The sequence below is a fragment of the Spermophilus citellus genome (genome assembly GCF_964194105.1).
Source record: "Spermophilus citellus genome assembly, chromosome: 2".
Taxonomy (NCBI): domain Eukaryota; kingdom Metazoa; phylum Chordata; class Mammalia; order Rodentia; family Sciuridae; genus Spermophilus; species Spermophilus citellus.
The window spans coordinates 209,727,232-209,746,451 of record NC_138183.1 but is presented as its reverse complement, the minus strand read 5'-3'; the positions used below and the strand labels follow the sequence as shown (position 1 = coordinate 209,746,451).

The window sequence follows — 19,220 nt, the reverse complement described above, 5'->3', positions numbered from 1 at the left end:
TCCTGCTGTTTTGCAACAGGGCTTAAAAGTGCTTTAAGTGCTTGTGACCGTGGTAATGAATGAAAATGTCTTTCCAGCACTGAGAGGATTGCATTAGACTGAATAGTCACCTCACTTGTAAAAGCACTATTAGAGTAGGGCAGCTGTAAGTAAGGATAACGATTTGTGTCCACTGCTTATTTACTGAAAATTTTCAATGTATTATTTATTGAGAGCTCTCCAGACAGTGCTTGTCAGAATAAAAATGTCAGCTCTGAGCAAAATGTTATAATACATAATAAAAATGCTAGGTACGCATTTTAGGGAGACAACTAATTAGACCTGCTTTTTCTTAAGGAAGGGCTGGTAAAAATGTCTAATATTAGAGACTTTCTCCATTTGTATAAGTCTTTTTCTTTTCTTCCTGCTCAGCTCAATATTTGCTTTAAAAACTTATCATACCTGAAAAATAATTGGAGCAACTTTGTATTGTTGCCAATAGATACCCCAAGTAGTGGGGAGACTTGCTGAAGGAGGAAGGCACTTCTTTGCCATTCCACAGTGAGCTGCCGTTCTCACCTCCATGTTTTGTCTGAAATTAGAAGATGTCACTTCCTCCCTGAGCAGTGCTCGTGGAAAACTGCCTCCAGTGTAAACAACATAAAATTATTAAGCTTATTCCTCAGCCATGCTAATTAACCCCAAACAAATTTCACATTAAGGAAACAGAATTCAATCAATGTAAATGTTATTGCTGTGTATTACTGTAAGCAATAATATAGTGGCTAAAATAATTAATTATTTTGGGATTTTTTTTTTAAAGAAAGTATTCTTTCTTATAGTGTTGCAAAATGATTTGCAGACTTCTCAATTTCTTTGGCCTTTTCTGGAATAGAATATAAAAGATCCATCTGGTAAAGCATAGGTAAAACACAGATGTTGTTGTTGTTTTACAATGGGATTGTTTTTCATGACTGAATTATAAAAAGGAAAAAAACGTATTTTGGATTGCTTCAGGTTTATTTATCTAATATGTTTTTATTGGCAATATATATGCAAATTTAGTCTCCTCTTCCTTATTGTAGTTGAGTATTCTTTGTAGTAATTTCCTACCCTCTTTCCTACCACTAGTAAGTAAAAAAAAAACACCTGGTGATGGTGGTGGTGGTAAGGATGGTAAAAAATAAGAATATTAAATATAATCCACATCTGAGGAGAAAGACAAAAATGCCATTTTGCTTTATTTCAGGCTTTGGGAAGCATTTGCTAATAAAGATCCCTCCCTTGTTTAAAATCTGGGATCACACAGAAAGTCAAATTATCCTCTTCAGAATAATTTTCTTACATTAATAAAAAAAAAACAGATTTTAAAATAATTGCTTGATTGTGCCTTTAACTTGTGATAAATTTATAATTGTCATTATTTTCATCGTCCCCCAAATCTTTAAAGACGTGAAGTACAGAACCAGATGACAAGTAACTTTATTTTTCATGCAGTAGAATGTATATTTGATTAATATGGAGTTATTTATCAGCGATAGCATATTCTGTGGTACAAGGAACACAAATCAGATACTATTTAAGATTATTATGAGAAATGATACATTCTTTAATCAATTTATATCAGCAAGTATTAAATTAACTTTGAATTTTAGAGTAATTTAACTAACACAATAGATCAAAATGTTACTTTTCACAGATTAAACACCCACAATTTCTTTGTAATTTTTACCATCTTCTAGCAAATGTAATCCCTGTTCTTTTCCATCCCTGTTTAGCTTAGTATCATTTCTGGTCTACTCTTAGTTCCTTACTATTCTCTGCTAAAACCATCTTCATCTTAGTAGGAATATTTAATCTTTTAATCACATCTTAAATATCTTACAAGCAGGTTACTATTAAATATTTACAGTGATGCCAAACCAAATAACATGAATGTAAGTGTTTCAAGAAATAGCTGGAGCGTGCCACTAAAAAAATATTTAAAAATAAATAAAAAGTAATTTTTTTATACCAGTGATAAGAAGAAATTAAACTCTGTGGAAGGACTGTTTTAAAATAACATCTGAATGGGCCATTTATATGTTTTATATTTTGGTTTCAGATGATTTGTTTCAGATTATTGCTGGGCTTTTGGTCTATTTCTTTAGTTTCTGTAGCTAGATAGTTTTTTTTATTTGTTTGGACATATATTTTTAGTTTCTCAAATAGAAAACTTTAGATTTTATATCTTTGCATTTCATAGGTAGCTGATAATGTACTGCAGATTATAAGAAGGTATATTCAGTAATTTAAAACATAAAATTTAGACAATAAAGATTTGTTTTGAGCATTTCTTCACATTAGATGTTTATGTCTGTAAATATATTTCAAGCAAAAATGTTTAAATATTATGCATTCTATAGCAAAGAATATAGAATGGCTAAGTATGCATAGCCCTTTGGTAGCCAGGGCACTTAAAAATTTTTAAAATTGTAAGATTTCCATGATTAATATTACTAGATTTTAAAGTTACACTATAAAAACAAGCCAATAAATGCAATAAAATTCTGAACTAAGAGTCCTAGTTAGGAGAACCTGTATTAGTATATTTTAAAATTAGATGCAAAGGATTGCATCCAGTATTTTATTCCCTTTAAGACTATAATTGACAAACTGCAGTAATCATGCTTTTATGTGTTTTTCTCCCTCTACTGAATTCATTTAAAAAAAAAAACAACAAGAAAGTAAGAAAGGTAAAAAGAGACTCCAGAATTTTGAAACCCAGTGGTCCTGAAGTGATGGGAAAATAGCCAAGGTGTCACAGCTAATTTCTGACCCTGTTTTATGAGTTCTGCTGTTCCTTATTCCCCCTGTCAGCCTGGGAATCCCTGAGGCTGTGCAAACTGGCTGAACATCACTCAATCCCAGTTTTATATCCCCTTTTAATAATGTTGAGTCTATTCTGTCCAACTTTGATTCAGACAACCTGCTTGTCTTGAAAAAGTGATATATTTAATCAGTGACTCTGTCTCCAGCATAGCTCCCACTGCGTGTGACTAGAGCCAGAGAGTAGTGCAGTGGTCTGTCACTTCTGTTTGAATGGGTAATGTGGAGCCCATCAGCTGAAAAGACAGGAGCTGGAACTGCTTGTTAGGACACATGATCAAAAGCCACTCTCTGCTTTCTGCCAATCAAACCTCATGTCGCCTTGTGGGGCAGACATTAAATAGACTTTTTTTTTTTTTCTACCGTACACTGTGGGCACTTTGCCAGTTTGACATGTGAACTGTTACAAAAGATAGCAGAGTTTCGACTGCTTGCTGGCTGCTTTAAAATATGACTGAACACTTGTCAAAATGAAATATTCATAATACTATATTATGATAAATTCAGTGAAGTATTTATTTGGTACCTTTATGCTGTAATTTATGGATTATTTTCTTTTTCTTGGGGCAGAATAAACAATAGACATTTGCTTCTTAGGTGAAAGTAAGGAAGACAAAACTCTGTAACAATCCAACTTCAAAACCAAACAATTGGATGACAAATAGTTTTGAATATGATTATTGCTTTCTGAAAATACCATTAATAAATTAAATGGTATTTTGCATTCTTGCTCCTCTGTTTTAAAAAATATTTACTTCTGAGTCAACATAGGAGAGTGGTTTTATTTGTTATATTTTGGATTAAAACATTTAAAACTTTATTATGAAATGTAGTTCAGGATGTTACTCTTGTTTACTGAAAAGATGAACAGATTTCTAAATTCTAAGACATTCTTTGACTTTGAGTTTGTCTGATGGATGTTTTTACTGTGTTTTTTTTTTTCTTTTTTGACAACGCTGAAGATTTGCCCATTATATTGCTATCTCATCTTTGTGCCCCAGAGCAACCCAGTAAGGATGATGGCTTCTAAGCTTTTAAGAATGAGTACTTCAGTACTTTTGACTTAAAAGGTCATTAGAATTGGCATTTCTGGATACCCCCCAGATAACTGTTCTAAAAGCTGTTAAAATCTTCGTTGGTGTTTTGATATCTCCAAACTTGCCACTTGGTACTTGCTGTTTCTTCTCTAATGATCATTTTAAAAGGAGTTAAACATTTTCACCAAAACATACCATGGCAATCTAGTGGAACTCATTTAAACACGGAGCTACACATAAACAGCTGCTCCTTCAATAAGCCATTCTTTATAATACCCTTATTACCTTCTAGTGTCTCAAATTCTGATTAGTCAACAGTGCTGATTGCTGTACGGCATTCCGTTGCCCATCTTCCTTCTGCTCAGCTGCTCATATCTTAGTTGTTATTTGATTACAACACAACTTGTGCATTGTTTCTCCAAGTTGCTCTTTATATTGTGTCTTAAAAACTGAATTATCCAGGGAAACTGGGATGGTGTGAGAATGACTTTTGTTACACATACTTAAAATGTCTGAATAAATCATGATATAAAAAGACATGAAACTATGGGACACATAGGTTAGAAAGAATATTTATAGCTTAAAACTCAGTACTTACAATCAAATTGCGAAAGGGAGTATTAAGTACATGGAAGTGTTTTGAAAAGCATGTAGTATTTTACTAATATAAAGAGTTATAAAATTGTTAAGTTATAGCTATTAGTTTTTAATCAGAAATAAAGTTCTCTAAGAGATAATTGTGTAGGTAGAAGCTCATAGGAAAGACCTAAAGACCTTCATTGTTGCTGCAGAATTAGATCATTTTTGTCCAGTTATTGTGCAGCACCAGTGATGCCCCCACTAAATAGGACAAGCATGTTGGTAGTTGTGATGAAATAAGTAAGGGTGGGAAAAATGTCTATAATGAAGTTTGAATTTCAGCTATTCCTTTGTTGTGACCCCCCGGAATTTACTCTTGGTGAGTAGGAAATGCTGACACACTAGAAATGCAACCTCAGTAAAGGCCCTAAATCTGTCATTGTGCTCTGGAGTCTGCTCTGAAAATAGCAAAGCTCTTTTGGTAAATTAAAATCGGTGTGAATGGGAACAGATGTTGACATGCTTTACTTTATCTTCAGGGATGCCAGTTAAAAAGGAGAGGGTCAGCAAGGTTAGATGATAGGAAATATACTAAATGTGCAAACTCGTTCTATTGGGGGAGTTCTGTTTTCGGACATTAGTCAATAGAATTGTATTTATTTTTGTTGGTTGAGATCAGAATTATACCTATGTTACTGTATCTAGAGGAAAAATGAGGAGGATGGTATTTATTTCTGGAAAGGCTATTTCTTTTTGATGTTCCCGTGGTTGTGTCTTTTCTTCATCAAACTGCATTGGGCATAAACCGTCTCACAAGCTACTATTAGGGTTTTACTTTCCGACATCATTTTGGCATAGCTTCCTAAAGTATTTGTTGAACCCTAATGTTACAGTAGAGTCTTTGTACTGATATTTGTCAAAAATAATGAAAATGGTTTATGCTCTAAAAATGTACAATTTATCAAATAGCTTGCATAGTCAATTTAAATAAGTCTCGTAGAAGTTTCAGTCTTGATTTGAAAAAATAGCATAGGATGAATTTATTTATAAGAACCTTAATAGTTTCTCTCAATTCCTTTTACATTTTAGATTACCTTATAATTTTCTAAATCTACATGAACAATAATGATCAATTTTGTCAGTATTATTCACACCTTTTATTAATTTAACATAGATGAATAAATGTGAATGTTGTGAAGAGTTGATTGGGAATAGATTTTAAATCTGACAGTTAGATTACAGGGTACCTAAGAAAAAATGGCTCTTTCACTAGGTACCTAGTAATTTAATTCTTGTTTGAAATTATTATAATTTATTACAGTGTGTGGGTCCTAATGAATGTCTACTATTAAATGAAAAGGAGAAATTGAAATTAAGATTATGAAATTCTTTTAACTCATATCTTAAAATCCTCTTAAACAATTCAGAAGACATTAATAAGCTATGTAGGTTTCTTTCCATATTTCTGTAATGACAAATAAAAACATTTTTTCAGCGTTTAAAGATTCTAGAAAATGTTGAATGCCATTAAAACTCAAAGCATGCAATCTTAGAATTTTATAAAATGTTAGTAGCCATTATAAGAGCATTAAAATTGGCAACTCTATTTAAATATTTATTTGGACTATACCCAGATTTTTCTAACATTTGAGTTTTGCAGAAATGACTGTTTCTATGGTATTAAACATTTAATGTAGGAGAATTTGAGCTTTCATAGAGTTTTAAACCAGATAAGATTCACATTTAAAAAATTCTAAATACTAAATATATTTTTTAAATGGAGTAAAAATTTAGAAAGGAAATGAAGATGTCCGAAAACTCACAGGCATTGAATGTTATCACTTCTAGGTGTAAGTAAAACCTGGTGAATACAAAATGAAGATCAAATATTTTTTAAATATGAAAATTCTTGGGTAAAACCAATGATATCATATGATGGTTTTTCTATCCTGGTGGATTATCTGAAACGTCATTTGAGAGACCCATTGGGTATCTTACCTGGGAAGAAATCCTCCACTTACAAATTTGGTCATGCTATCTGAATATCATGTAAGAAAGAAAATCACATTGGCCCCTTGAATTTCAAACTAGGAATATTTTTACTTTAAAGGTTCTCAGGTTTTATTTCCTAATTTCTAGAGTTTTTATTTTTTATTTTTATTGAGGCTGCTATAATACATGTATAAGCTAGTAATCAGTTTATGTGTAGAAGGAGAAAAAGAAAATAAGCAAGTTGGTGATAAGTTTACCTTTGAGTGCAGAGAACAGACCTGCTGTAGGTTTTTGACAGTTTCTGAACAATACTGAGTTTTAGGGCTTGGCCCTCTCTCATTGTGAGGACTTCCACCCCACCATCCTGATAAGAGAAATAAAATGTAATCTCTTCAGAGAGCTGCTATTTAGATAGGCTGGTGTTTGTTGGTTGGATCTTCACGTGGATTCAGTTGAAGCTATGGAGCTGTGCCCTTAGGCCTGTGAGAATCACATCTTCATTCTTCTCCTTTGTAATAAAATTCCCTGTCTACCTCCCCTCAGTTCTCACTCCTACTAAAGGATATACTACTAAAAGAATGTAGTGAGAGTGCTAGCTGTTTTTAGATGAGAAGGTGATTTGTTGCCTCTGATAATCTGTTTGTTGAGCTCTAGTTAGCTTAGGCGTCTGAAAAAATAAACAGCAGAAACAAGTAGGGCAATACTCTCTTAGAAATGATTACTGATCTCTTTTTAAAGTGTTTATAGTAGTTGTTTAATAGGGAAACAATTGGGTAGAATTTATTCTGCCTAAGTTTCTATAAATAACAAAGCCTTTTCTCATCTATCAGTTATGTCCACGTGGTTGCTGTTTATCACTGTAACTAGTTCCAACAGTTAAATTCCGGTGTCTCTCAGCTACTATTACAAAAGGCTAAAATGGGCCAACAACAAAATGGGAATAGGGCAGGAAGACATAACTTTTTCATGCAGTGTGAGTACATGATGATTATGCTATAAAAAACCACTTTTTGAAAATAATTTTGCTAATTGTGATGCATAACTTTAAAATATTAATTTTGAAAAGCATTGACAATTTACAAAACCATATCTACTGTTATATATTTAATTAGATTTTTTCTCCTTTGTGCCTGTTTAAACTCTAAATGAAAGATGGAAATATGTTTGCTCTAAATATTTGATATGATTGAGATGAGATTAAGCGGTTTAAATGATTTAAAAATTATATTTGCTTTAGTGCAATCTGTTAGGTTCAGTACTAAGCTGTCATTTGGTTTGCTTTGTGGTATGGCAAACCAAGCATTAAGGGTTAAACTATTTGTCGCACAGGTAAAGCTAAAAATCTCTATTCCCTCTCTCCTTTCTGTTTACAGAGTTCTTCAGGCAAAGTTGAGTTTGCTGTTCAGACTTTAGCTGTACTTCTTAGCAATGACCTTGTAGGGTAGAGAAGCATGGCACAGTGGCACTTTCCAGCTGTATTCAGCCTATCCGTCGGGGTATAATCATGCTCAGTCCCAGCACCGCAGGCTTGGACATATGTTGAGTTTTATTTCTTTTTTCTGACATTAATCCTATTCACCAGCTGTTCTGCCAGCTGCCATTCTTCAGTTTAGAGATTACATTTTGGGGGATACCAACAAAGGTCTAGTTGACCACTGCTTTCTTTTTTCTCTCCCTTGCCCCTATTCCACAGAAATGATTGGATCTGGAGGTACGGAGAACTCAATATTTTCCCACTATTACCTCTCCAACTTTTTTTTTTTTGGATCCTAGACATTAACATGATTTATGATCACTCTCAGTATGTTGTAGATAAGCTTTCCAAAGAGCTAGATTACCACCTTACTTATAAATCCCCTTTCCACAAAAAGGCTTTAAGTTTACATTGAAGAATATAATTAATGCTTCTTATACTACTATATAAACAGCATTAATTAGTGGCAATTTCTTTTGATGTCCTCAAACATATTCCAACTGAATATACGCTTTCAGTTCTTCTTTGTTTTTCCCCCGCAGGTTTGAGAATCTATCTCAGTTAAGATGATACTTTTTTTTTCCCCTGAGCTAGGGTTTCACTAATCTTGTTTGAATGGGCTATTAAATCTCTGTTACACTCATAATATATACTAATAAGTAGTATAGATTTCTCACTTCGTATTCCAGATGATCTGTCCATAAGCAGGATGTTAAACATCTGTAGTTTAAGCCTCTGGGACTAACAAATGCATTAATGCCAGAAAGAAATGTGGCCTGGACAATAAGGTCACAGACCATGTGGTAAAGAAGCATCCCCAATATTACTAAGCCTGAACATACTTTTCATTGTTAATCCTTCCATTTTCATAAAGGCAAAGAATACTAATAGACTTAAATTGTAATCATTTGCAGTACATGTTTATTACATTAATACTAACAAATACAAAATCCCATATGTGTTATAATTCTCTCAGCTGATATTTTGAAGTCATTTAAAATATCCTTCTACATGCCTCACAGCAGCATTCTCTTAGCCATTAAATTCACCTCAGAAAATAATATCAAAAAGTGTCTGTTTATTGATCAAATTCTTCTTTTGTCTCTTTGTGGCAAATGTAGGTCATAAATCATGGTAAAGAACTCAGTTTAAATAGCATTTGAGGATGGAATCATTAGGATTAAGAACACCCTATTGACTTAAAAAAACTAAAACTAATGGTATATTTTGTAAGGTAGGTTTGTTTGTTTATTCATTCATTCATTCATTCATCCATCCGTCATCCATATATTTTCCATCCATTTATTTATTTATTTATTTACTCATTCCATTGAGCAGGATGTTACTTATTGAGCCATGTAAAATAAAACAGCATCATGTGTCTACCAGACACTGTGAGTCTCCCTCCATATTATATGTAGAAATCTATAGAAAAATGAAAAGAAGTTTATAAATTGCCTACTGAAAAAAATATTGATTCTATACCATTTCCCAAATTTCCCCCCAAAGCTCTGACAGCAGTGAACCCCGTTTACTAAATATGGACATTCTATTTATAGAAATATTCATATTTTTATTGGTGGCCAAAGCACTGCTTATAGGAAAACCTACAGGTGACTAATAGGAGTTGTTCACTAAGTGGAATAATGAATAGTATTAGGTGTCAATTAAATCAAGCTTCCCCGAGGTGCAGGTGCTCCACAATGTACTGACACATTTCAAGTAGCAGTGCCACTTCACCCATGCATATGAACAAGCACATTTGCATATTAAAAAGCTGAAAATTATTTAACTGAAGCAAAAGTCTTTTAGAGATGATGGAGGTTATTAAAACTGTTGACAAGAAAGAAGGTAATTGCCTGAAAATGAGAGATGACATTCTGCTATACACAGGGAACGTTGTTTTTGTTGTATTGTGCAGCAGTGCCTGGGTGTATAACCTATTACATTGAGATTGCTCCTATGCAATTAGACCCTTTTTGTCCTCACTTCAATAAGGCTATGATTATGAAGGATTGAAGAACACTTGGCATATTGAATGTCTGTTGTTTTTATAACTTCGTCAGAAATGACAAAACACGTTTTGTGTCCTGTTTTTTCTTTGTAGGCTTATTGATTCTGTGATTATAATATTCATAAAAGACAATGTGTTCATGGTTGAACACTCTGTCATTTATACAGGTTTTATTTTTTTCTGTCTCAGCACAGTATTTGTTTGAATGCCAAGGTGTTAGTCATAAGATGAGCAGATTTTTTAAAGTAAAAGATGAATAGGTGAGAAGTTTATCATGCTAATAATCCCAAATATTACTATTAAAAGTGTCATAAAAATGGATGATTTCATAAGTTTCAGTTGGAAATAATTCACCAACTAAGAAAACTTGAAAGCTGTTTTGTTTTCTCTTTGATTATGAGCTGTATATTTTCACTCCAATTTTTGAGAGATCTTATGCTTTGGTTGTGTTTGTCAGAAGAAGTGGAGATTCATGGTCCTAGAGTGAGGCACTTTCTTGGTACTGTAAGAGGCAGTGCATCTGAGTTGACTTGTTCCATTCTGTAGGAAGTAACTGAAACAAGTACAGTGAATGTGGCAATTGAAACTGAAACATGGCAAATCATTGCAGGTGTAGGAAATTTCAGGTTTTATGCTTTATTAAAATTATGCTTGTTAAAAGACTTTATATCTAATCACCCTAATTAGGTTTCAGCTCCCAGCAGAGCTATTGTGGCAATGCAGGAAGTCCATTTCCATCATTATATTCTTTCCTTGAAGATGAGTATTAGCATTCTTCAGGACATAACCATCATATCATATTCAACTGGACATTAGGCTTATGATAAATTCAATTTTCCTGTTGGGCCAATCAGCTTTTGCTTTTATTTCTTATATAGATTTAAATCTAAGATTGGTTTGTCAGACACAGAATTCATAGACTCTGAAAAAGCCCAAATGTACCCAAAAAGTTTTCTAGGGGGTTTGTCATTTATGTGCTCTTTTTTATTCTTTGATTTGGATGCATCTGGGTTTTAGTAAATTAAGAGGCACACCTAGGGTTTTTTGTTAGTAGCTGTCTAGTGATTTATCTAATCTGACATGTTCATTTCTTTAAGTTGAAGAGGGAAAATGTCTTTAGGCATAGCAATCTGACTCTTGATTAAAAAGATAAAAGTGAGATATCCTAGTTCTTTTCGAATTCACATTATTTACTGCCTGCTTAAAACCTTAGCTATTTAAAAGATGAAATCTTAATATAGTTATGCTCAGAGTAGAAGATAGAAGCCCCCAAAGTATGCCAAACTTGTTAGTTACTTCATATACACAGAACTAGTACCATACCCTGCAACTCAATTTCCATTCACACAATCCCTATTATGTGAAATTAAATTATTTTATTCTGATCACTGTTAGTTCATTTTGTTTAAAAATACTGAGAACAAATGTAGCCTTACTTCATGTGATTGATTTTAGTAGGGAGTAATAATTGATTTTAACTATCAAGTAATTAATAGAAATTTTTTGTGTTAAATTAATTTTTTAACTTTTAAGTTTGTTTTTGTGCTGCTATTATTTTTTCTCAGTTAGGTCCATTAATATGCAAATACTTAGTTCTTGGAATTCATTGTAATACTTGATCTGATTTAAAATACCCTTGCATTTGTGAGTTGGAATTTTAAAAAGCAAAATCAAAAATTAACTTTTATTTTAATTTGTAAAGATGTATATATTGGATATATTCATGTTGAATATGATTTAATAGAGAATGAGAAGTAAATATAACACAAATTAAAATCCTGGCTCTCTGAATTTTTTCTGGGAAACAAAGTATTATATAAAACACTTTCTCTTTGACAAATGATAACTTCTATATGAAGCCATCATGTAGCACTCCTGGAGAATCAAAGATGTATTTTTTGACAGCTGAACTTTTAAGAAAATTCACTGCCTGGTAAACCACTGACAAACCCATATAGGCTTACATATAACACATACCCATAAATGATTCTTAAAATACTTAATACATGGAAATATCTTACTAAAAGGCAAATAGGAATGTAGCAATGTTTGTCATTTCTTCAATTTGAAGAACATTTTAGCTTTTGATCATATGTTCTTTTCTCCACTTTTATATCCACTTCTGACAACTACTTTTCTTACACTCAATAAAATGTCCACATAAACAGACACAAGCCTATGAACCATTCTGTTGTGAATTTGAGAATGGTAAAAATGGGTCTGAAAAGCATATCATAAAGCAGGTGCACCAGGCCATGTGGACAGAAATTGAATGAAGGGTAGGATAACCAAAAGTTCATATATGTTGATAGACTAGCTCTTAGCATAATCTGATGCTGAAAAAGAATTTGAAGAAATTGGATATGATGGGAAGGCAATCTTCTGAATCAGGACTTTTCCCAGGGAATATTGGACCTTTGGGAAATTGCATTGGACTTCTACCTATTCTTAACGCCCTCTCTGAACATTTTTTTTTTTTTTGGTCAGGTAAAATCTGATTAATGAATAGACAGTATGCCCGTGAAGTATGAAAGGCAACATGAAACCTGAAGAGTATATATGAAGATAGGAGACACAGTTATTAGGAAGCTTAATTTTATTCCTCCCCACTACTCTTTATAGTGTAAATCCAATGTACATGAGCTTAAAGACATTTTAAATTTATTGGCAATACATCTTTCTTCTTCCCTGCTCACTATTTTAAAGTGAATGGGAAACTCAGGAGCCCCTGATAATACTCAAGAAGCTATCAACTTGTGTGTAAGAACTCAAGTATATAATGCTTTATATTGTATAAAGGGATGCACCAGAAAATTTCTGGTTCTTAGTTTTTAGATTAATAATGCTCTAATTGTACATAGTTGTTTACAGTTCTGAAAGGGCTTTCACAAGTACAATTTAAGTTTTTTAAAAGTTTGAGTGAGAGGAAGGAAGGCATTATTCTTATGCTATTCTAGAAGCAAAGGAATTAAAGATTAATGTATTCAACAGCTAGTAAATGAGGAACTGAAGTAAAAATTCATGTCATTTGATACTTACTTTATTATTCTTTGTGTGCTCTATGTTGCCATTCAACATGATAAGTTTGGTGTTCAGGTAGAGTAGTTGGGTGTGATGGGGCCCTCTGTTCAAAGTGACTTGAATTGCAGACTCATCTAATTAGGACTGCACAAATGCAGTTGGTCTATGGTTTATTTGACCATTGTTAATTTGTCTTGAGGGTGAGATATTCTTTTAGGGCAGGAGTAGTTAGTTGGAGTGTGTGTGTGTGGGGGGGGCGGTGGGGGCAGAAGGGAGACAGAGACAGACACAAAGATTAAACAAGAGAGTGAGAGGAAGAGATTGTAAATATGGCATGTATCCTTTCTTACAGATACTTAATCAAATAAGTTATTGTCCTGTCTTGCATGATTCATTTCATCAAAACCCCATGTAAATAACATCAACAAGAAAGTATATTTTCATGTTTCTTGAAAAACTGTCAGATTTGTTATTTTTCTTGTATTTTTAATGATAATCTTTTTTCTGTTAAAAAATTACCTTTATTGAAGAAAAAATTTCAAACCTACACAAAAGTAGATGGAATGGTATAATGCCCCCTTTATGGACCTATTGTCCAACTTTGAAAATTACCAATATTTCATCTACCCCACCACTTTTTATTTGATTCAAGTTTAATTTTCAAAATGTAAATTAAAAATATGTCAATATATAGAAAATAATAAAATAGATAACCAAATTTATGCCACCATTATTTAAAATACATGAATTTTTATGCAAAAATGAACATGAGGCTATAGTAATTGAAAGATCAAAATAGGTACAAGGCACACATAATAGGAAGAGTATAATAAAAGCATTGTGTAATTTCTTAGTGTATGCCTGCTAGCATTTCTTTTTTATAAGGCAGCACTATGCATAATCATTCATGTGACTAATAAATACTTCCTGAACAGACTGGTCATCAGTTAAGCAATATTTTAGTTAATATTATAAAATATTATAGTAATATTTTAATTAAGGATTTTAGACTTGTATTTGGGTTATAGGGATGTCCTGAAGTATTCCTGTTCTTCTTGGTATACACGTAACAATTTCTTGTTGTCAGGTGTGCCTGTTGGGAAGTCATAAATGGTGATTAAAACTTCATTAGAATTTTGTGTCTGTGATTGCTTCATCATTAGGTCAAGCTTCATTGATCCCAGTGTATACTGAGATGCTTTTATCTAGCACTTCATTTGGAAAATCATTGTGGACCCTTGAAGTTTGTGAAAGGTATACTCTTAGAAGGAAATACTCTTCAGAAGCACCAATTATGACAATGACTGGTCATTCACATTATCTGGATTTAAAAACTATTATGTTAACCTTATTTCAATAAGCCCACTTGCTTGAATTTGTATTCTTACCTTGAAACAATATATCTTGTCATTTTACAAGGCATATAACAGAAATTGATATATGTTATTTTTTTACACCAACATTTTAATTATTTGAGAAACTCTAAAAATGAAAAATTCAAGCAAATGGACATGATTTGGGGGAGTTCATTAGAAAACTATTTTTTTTCCATGCCTATTGAAAATATTTACAAAAACTTTAGTAGATTAGTATATATAATATAATTGAATAACTTTTTATTGATTCAGGTTCAGGCAGCATCTCAGAGATATCAACAAGTCTTTATGATCATAATATGATACAGAATGATGGAATGTATAGAAAACTGCATGATTTGGTCATTCATTTGCTCATGAATATTTACTGAGCATATCAGATTGCATATCAGGTACAGTGCCAGGGACTGGGAAGTTGAACACTCTACATTTTAAAATTTCTTTTTGGATATTATTTTTTTATAATTATTATTTTATATCAGGTAACTATAAAAATTCCAGTTAATTATTTCTATGTTTGTTATAGTCTAGTTAATGTTATTAATTTTGTTTCTCATGTTTAATAAAAGAAAACTGGCTGGTATATTTCATTATGATCAAGTTAACTTCACTTGGCTGCACTTATCCTCCCAAACAAACCTAGAAATAGCTTGCTTCACATAACAAATTATGCTTTATAATCTAATTTTCAATTGCATTATGTACTAGCTATTTTTTTAGGTATATGGGCTATGTAATAGTCATAATTAAAAGATGTAAGAGGGTGTTTATAGAGTTTAAGACACGTATTTCATTGTTTTCGAAAATAATCAAAATATTCAAAAAATTAAGTAAGCACTGAGATTAGTATGTGGAACCAAAATTTGAATAAAATACTACAGAAGAGAAGCACAAGGGAAATGGTTGTGGGTAGGTTTAGTATGGATGTGGGGCAGACCAATGCACATGAATTTCTAGAGCAACAATTCTTTCCCTACCGTAGTACTTCTAACAATTTGTAATTTCCTAGTTATGTGCCTGTATTCCCTACTAAACTGAAGCTCAACCAGGGTGGGCACCTTATTGATTTAATTCACTTTTGTCTTTCCAGAGACTAGCATATTGCCTGAGACATAGGAGATAATCAATAAATATGTTGGGTGAGTGAATATAAAGAGTTGTATTAATATAAAATGGTAAATTCTATAATAGAAGTATGAATAAGGAGAGGAATATAGAACAGAGAGTACAGGAGAAACTAAATGGCTTTGAAGTGCCTAAATTTGAAAATATTTATAGAAGTACATACAGTTAAAAACAAGTTTTGTTTGTATTCTGTCTGAATACTCTTTTAGCAAAAATTTTTGCCTATTGACAAATAACAATGGCATTTTCAAATTCTTAAATAATTTCTGAAACAATATAAATTAAATTATGTTCAGTAGCAAATAACCCAAATTCTGTAAAAATTAATAACCTGTGTATTATAAATATAGTAACTATATTAATCAGATCATTTTATTAGCATGAACACCCAGTTCTCTACTATAGTAGATACCAAAGGCAATTTGGCAGACTCTAGAGAAGGGGTATTAGTAGTTTTAAGTAATTGGAGTTAACATTTTACTGTTGAACATAACACTTTTTTGTGTATTAAATATTAGCCTAAAAAAGTATTCCATCTCATTACTAAGTGTAAGCACATTATTTAAATATCAGCTTTATGTTAGCTTTATGAAGTGAATAATTATGATCTGAACTTGGTTATATTTTATATTTTTCAGCAAATCTTCCTTTTAGTAGATTGGTGATACTTTAGTTATTTTAAATCATTGCTGTTTAAAGAAGAATTACATAGATCTAGAGGATTTTTTAAAGCTATAATTTTAGAACACCATCACCTTTTAATGGAATTTCCTTTTTGGTCTACCAAGAAAATATGGCAAATATAGTCATTCTTGTTATAGGTATGTTTGTGTCATTTACTTGAGTGAGCTCTGCAGTGCTTCATAGAGTAAAACCAAAATTAAACTTTGTTCAAAATGTCTTTTTTTTATCAGCTTTAATTGAGATAAAGTTAAAGCTACATAAATAATTTTTAGTGTTTTTAGAAAGGGTCTTGTATTATTGTATGTTTATGTATGCGTCTGTGTTTCTGATCCATTTAGTAAATTATGGCTTAAAGAAAATTGTTTTCTATTAAACTGTCTAGAGGTGCTCTTTTTCAATTATTTCAAAATAATGCATTTTTTCACCTTTTAATCATGTTAGTCTTGGGCAGTTTTTATCGTGCAACACAAAATCATCACTTCTTGTTATAAAATCATTTAAGAATTTCATTCAGTGTTTTTGATGTTGTATTTCGATTTTAATAGTTTTAGTCAAATTTATTTTTAAAAAGTAGGTTGTCTTATTTTTGTTTATGAATTGTTTAATAAAAATTGCCTGTTTCCTGCATAAATACTGTAGAGTAATCTAGTACCTGAAATTTGGTTTGGATTTTGCCAATTAATATGAACTGAGTGGTGTCAAAATCAATGTTTTTATTTTGACTTTGATCCTAAGCAAAGTCATACATATATGTTTATACATTATAGCCTTCTCTTTCTTTCTCCCTCTTTCTGTGTGTGTATATAAATCCCAAATTTTGATTTTACCATTTTAATATAGGTAATTTTTAGAACTATATTTAGTACCATTCCAAAATATTAGAAAATTATATGCGTGCATATACAATCAAACTTCAAGTATTAAGAGTATTCATTTTAAGAAGGTTGCCTAAGAATACCTGTAAAATAGTAATGAATTATCAAAATGTAGTGTTTTGGTATATATATATATATATATATATATATATGCTTTGGTAATTTAGTTTGAAATTTCTTTAACTTCAGAATTTATACTTTTTTGCTATGGTCTAAATAAAAATCAAAATTAATGTTTTAATAATAATGGATTGTGTATTTTTAAAGTGAAAAAAAGACCTTAAAAAACTGCTAGGACTCAAAGGTTCTTATTATGGAAATGTATTTTTCTCACTGCAATTTAAAAAAAAAAGAATTAGTGATACTCTTGCCTTGTGGTCATTCGCCGAAGTAGTTTCCACATCTATTTTTGAACTTTATAAATATATAAGGAATTCAGATATATGATTTTATGATTATTTTTTAAAAATTCATGCTACTTAATATTATCAACCCAAATACTTTGTTTACTATTGGACAAGGTTTATAATACCTAGAGATTGTAGTTGGGTGATTTGCATTTGTTGTTTTGACTTTCCAAAATTTTTCTTCTTTCTCAAAATATTACTATAATAAAGCATTGATTAAGATAGTTTCTAGGTAAATGAACATTTTGATGATGAGTTTTGACAAAAAAAATTTGCAATAGAATTTTAATAGTAGGCAGTTTTTGTTCTGGGAAACTAATTTCTAGAAGATAGTAATTTTAAAATAAGGATAGCAAAAAGCAATTATAGCCCATCAATTTGATAGTTACCATATTCATGAAAATCTTGTATTAATACCTACTCTACAATCATTCCTTATGCAACGTTGCAATAGGTAAGCTGTAAAAATATTTTTAAAAATGAACTTTACTTTGATTCTAGAAAATCTAGCAGTTTATAGAAGAGAAGTAAAACAAATGGATGTCTGTACTACTTTCAAACAAAGACTGGCCAGCATGATTTCATTATCCTTTTATCAGATACTATATTATCCTCTTAGAAAATTTAGTTAAAGAGTTACTTGGTTGTGTCTCCTCACCTTAATAAAAGGTATAGATGTTAGGCATTTTATTTGTGTTTCATAACTACATATTTTATTGTGAAATAAATATATAATGATATTACTCTTAAAATTATTGGAAAGTTTTTTCTTGTAATTACTTAACATTATTTTATGCCTTATATTTACTAATGTGTAGTGCCCTTTTTTGCATAAGGTATTTATATGTTTAAAAATTAACAAATATATTACTTATATAGAAAGTTATATAGATAAGTTATGGATCTATAAGTTTTCTATATAATTACACACAGTATATTTTACATATAAAGCTTATAGATGTAATAACATATAAAAATCTTCTCTATATTTTATAACTTCCACACATGTTAATGTTTATATTTATGTATGTATATGCATATAACTCAGTGAAAATGCACATGACTTTTCTGAAATCTGGAAAAAGGAATTTGTGTTATTATTGTATATCCTTGGGAATGTCACTTAACCTCTCTAAATGTTGTGATCTTGTGAGGTTACTGTCATCTAGTTGCTACTATTAATTAACAAATTAAACTAAGGTTAAACATAGAATGTATTGAAATCACTTGTCTGACCCAATATTCTATTACCAGATAGTCATATGGAATCTAAGTATAGATACCGCAGGGCCTACTAAATATATATGCTATTGATAACTAAGAATAAAGTTATGGTGTGTTTGGAGAATTTGTTTATATCATTTTTGTAAGTTGTAATATTGTCTGAGAAATACAATAGGAAAAAAATCACATGTATCTATTGTATAAGTTTGTGCGTGTTGCTCATCTTGTAGGAAAAAGAGGCTCATATCTTTGGCACCAGTAATTTATATTTCTTTCATTCAAATCTGCAATTAAATAAACATAAAAAATCTTCTTGGCATAGCAGTTCTTGTCTCTGCTACATAGAGAGTGAGAACACTCAGGTAGCAGTGGGAAACCTACAACTGAAAGCAATTTCAAAAGTTATGAATTGTTACCTGGGTACAGTGGAACATGCCTATAATTCCAGTGACTCTGGAGGCTTAAGCAGGAAGTTTGCAAGTTTGAGACCAGCCTCAACAACTTAGTGAGACCCTGTCTCCAAAAAAATAAAGAGGGCTGGGGTTGTAACTCAGTGGTAGAGCAC

General features: G+C 31.5%; 1 protein-coding gene across 27 annotated transcripts in view; it reads left to right on the top strand.

The window, feature by feature from the left end:
- SOX6 (SRY-box transcription factor 6) overlaps positions 1–19,220 on the top strand; it is a 603,909-nt gene that overhangs the window by 297,533 nt on the left and 287,156 nt on the right. The window contains exon 1 of one of the 27 annotated variants that reach the window (XM_081280969.1): positions 7,340–7,428. The exons of 25 other annotated variants lie outside the window; for them this stretch is intronic. In XM_081280969.1, the coding sequence (XP_081137095.1) occupies positions 7,374–7,428 (55 nt within the window). In that variant the 5' untranslated portion in view covers positions 7,340–7,373. Of the gene's footprint in view, positions 1–7,339; positions 7,429–15,457; positions 15,480–19,220 lie in introns of those variants that run through there. One more of the 27 variants, XM_081280970.1, reaches the window with a different exon arrangement.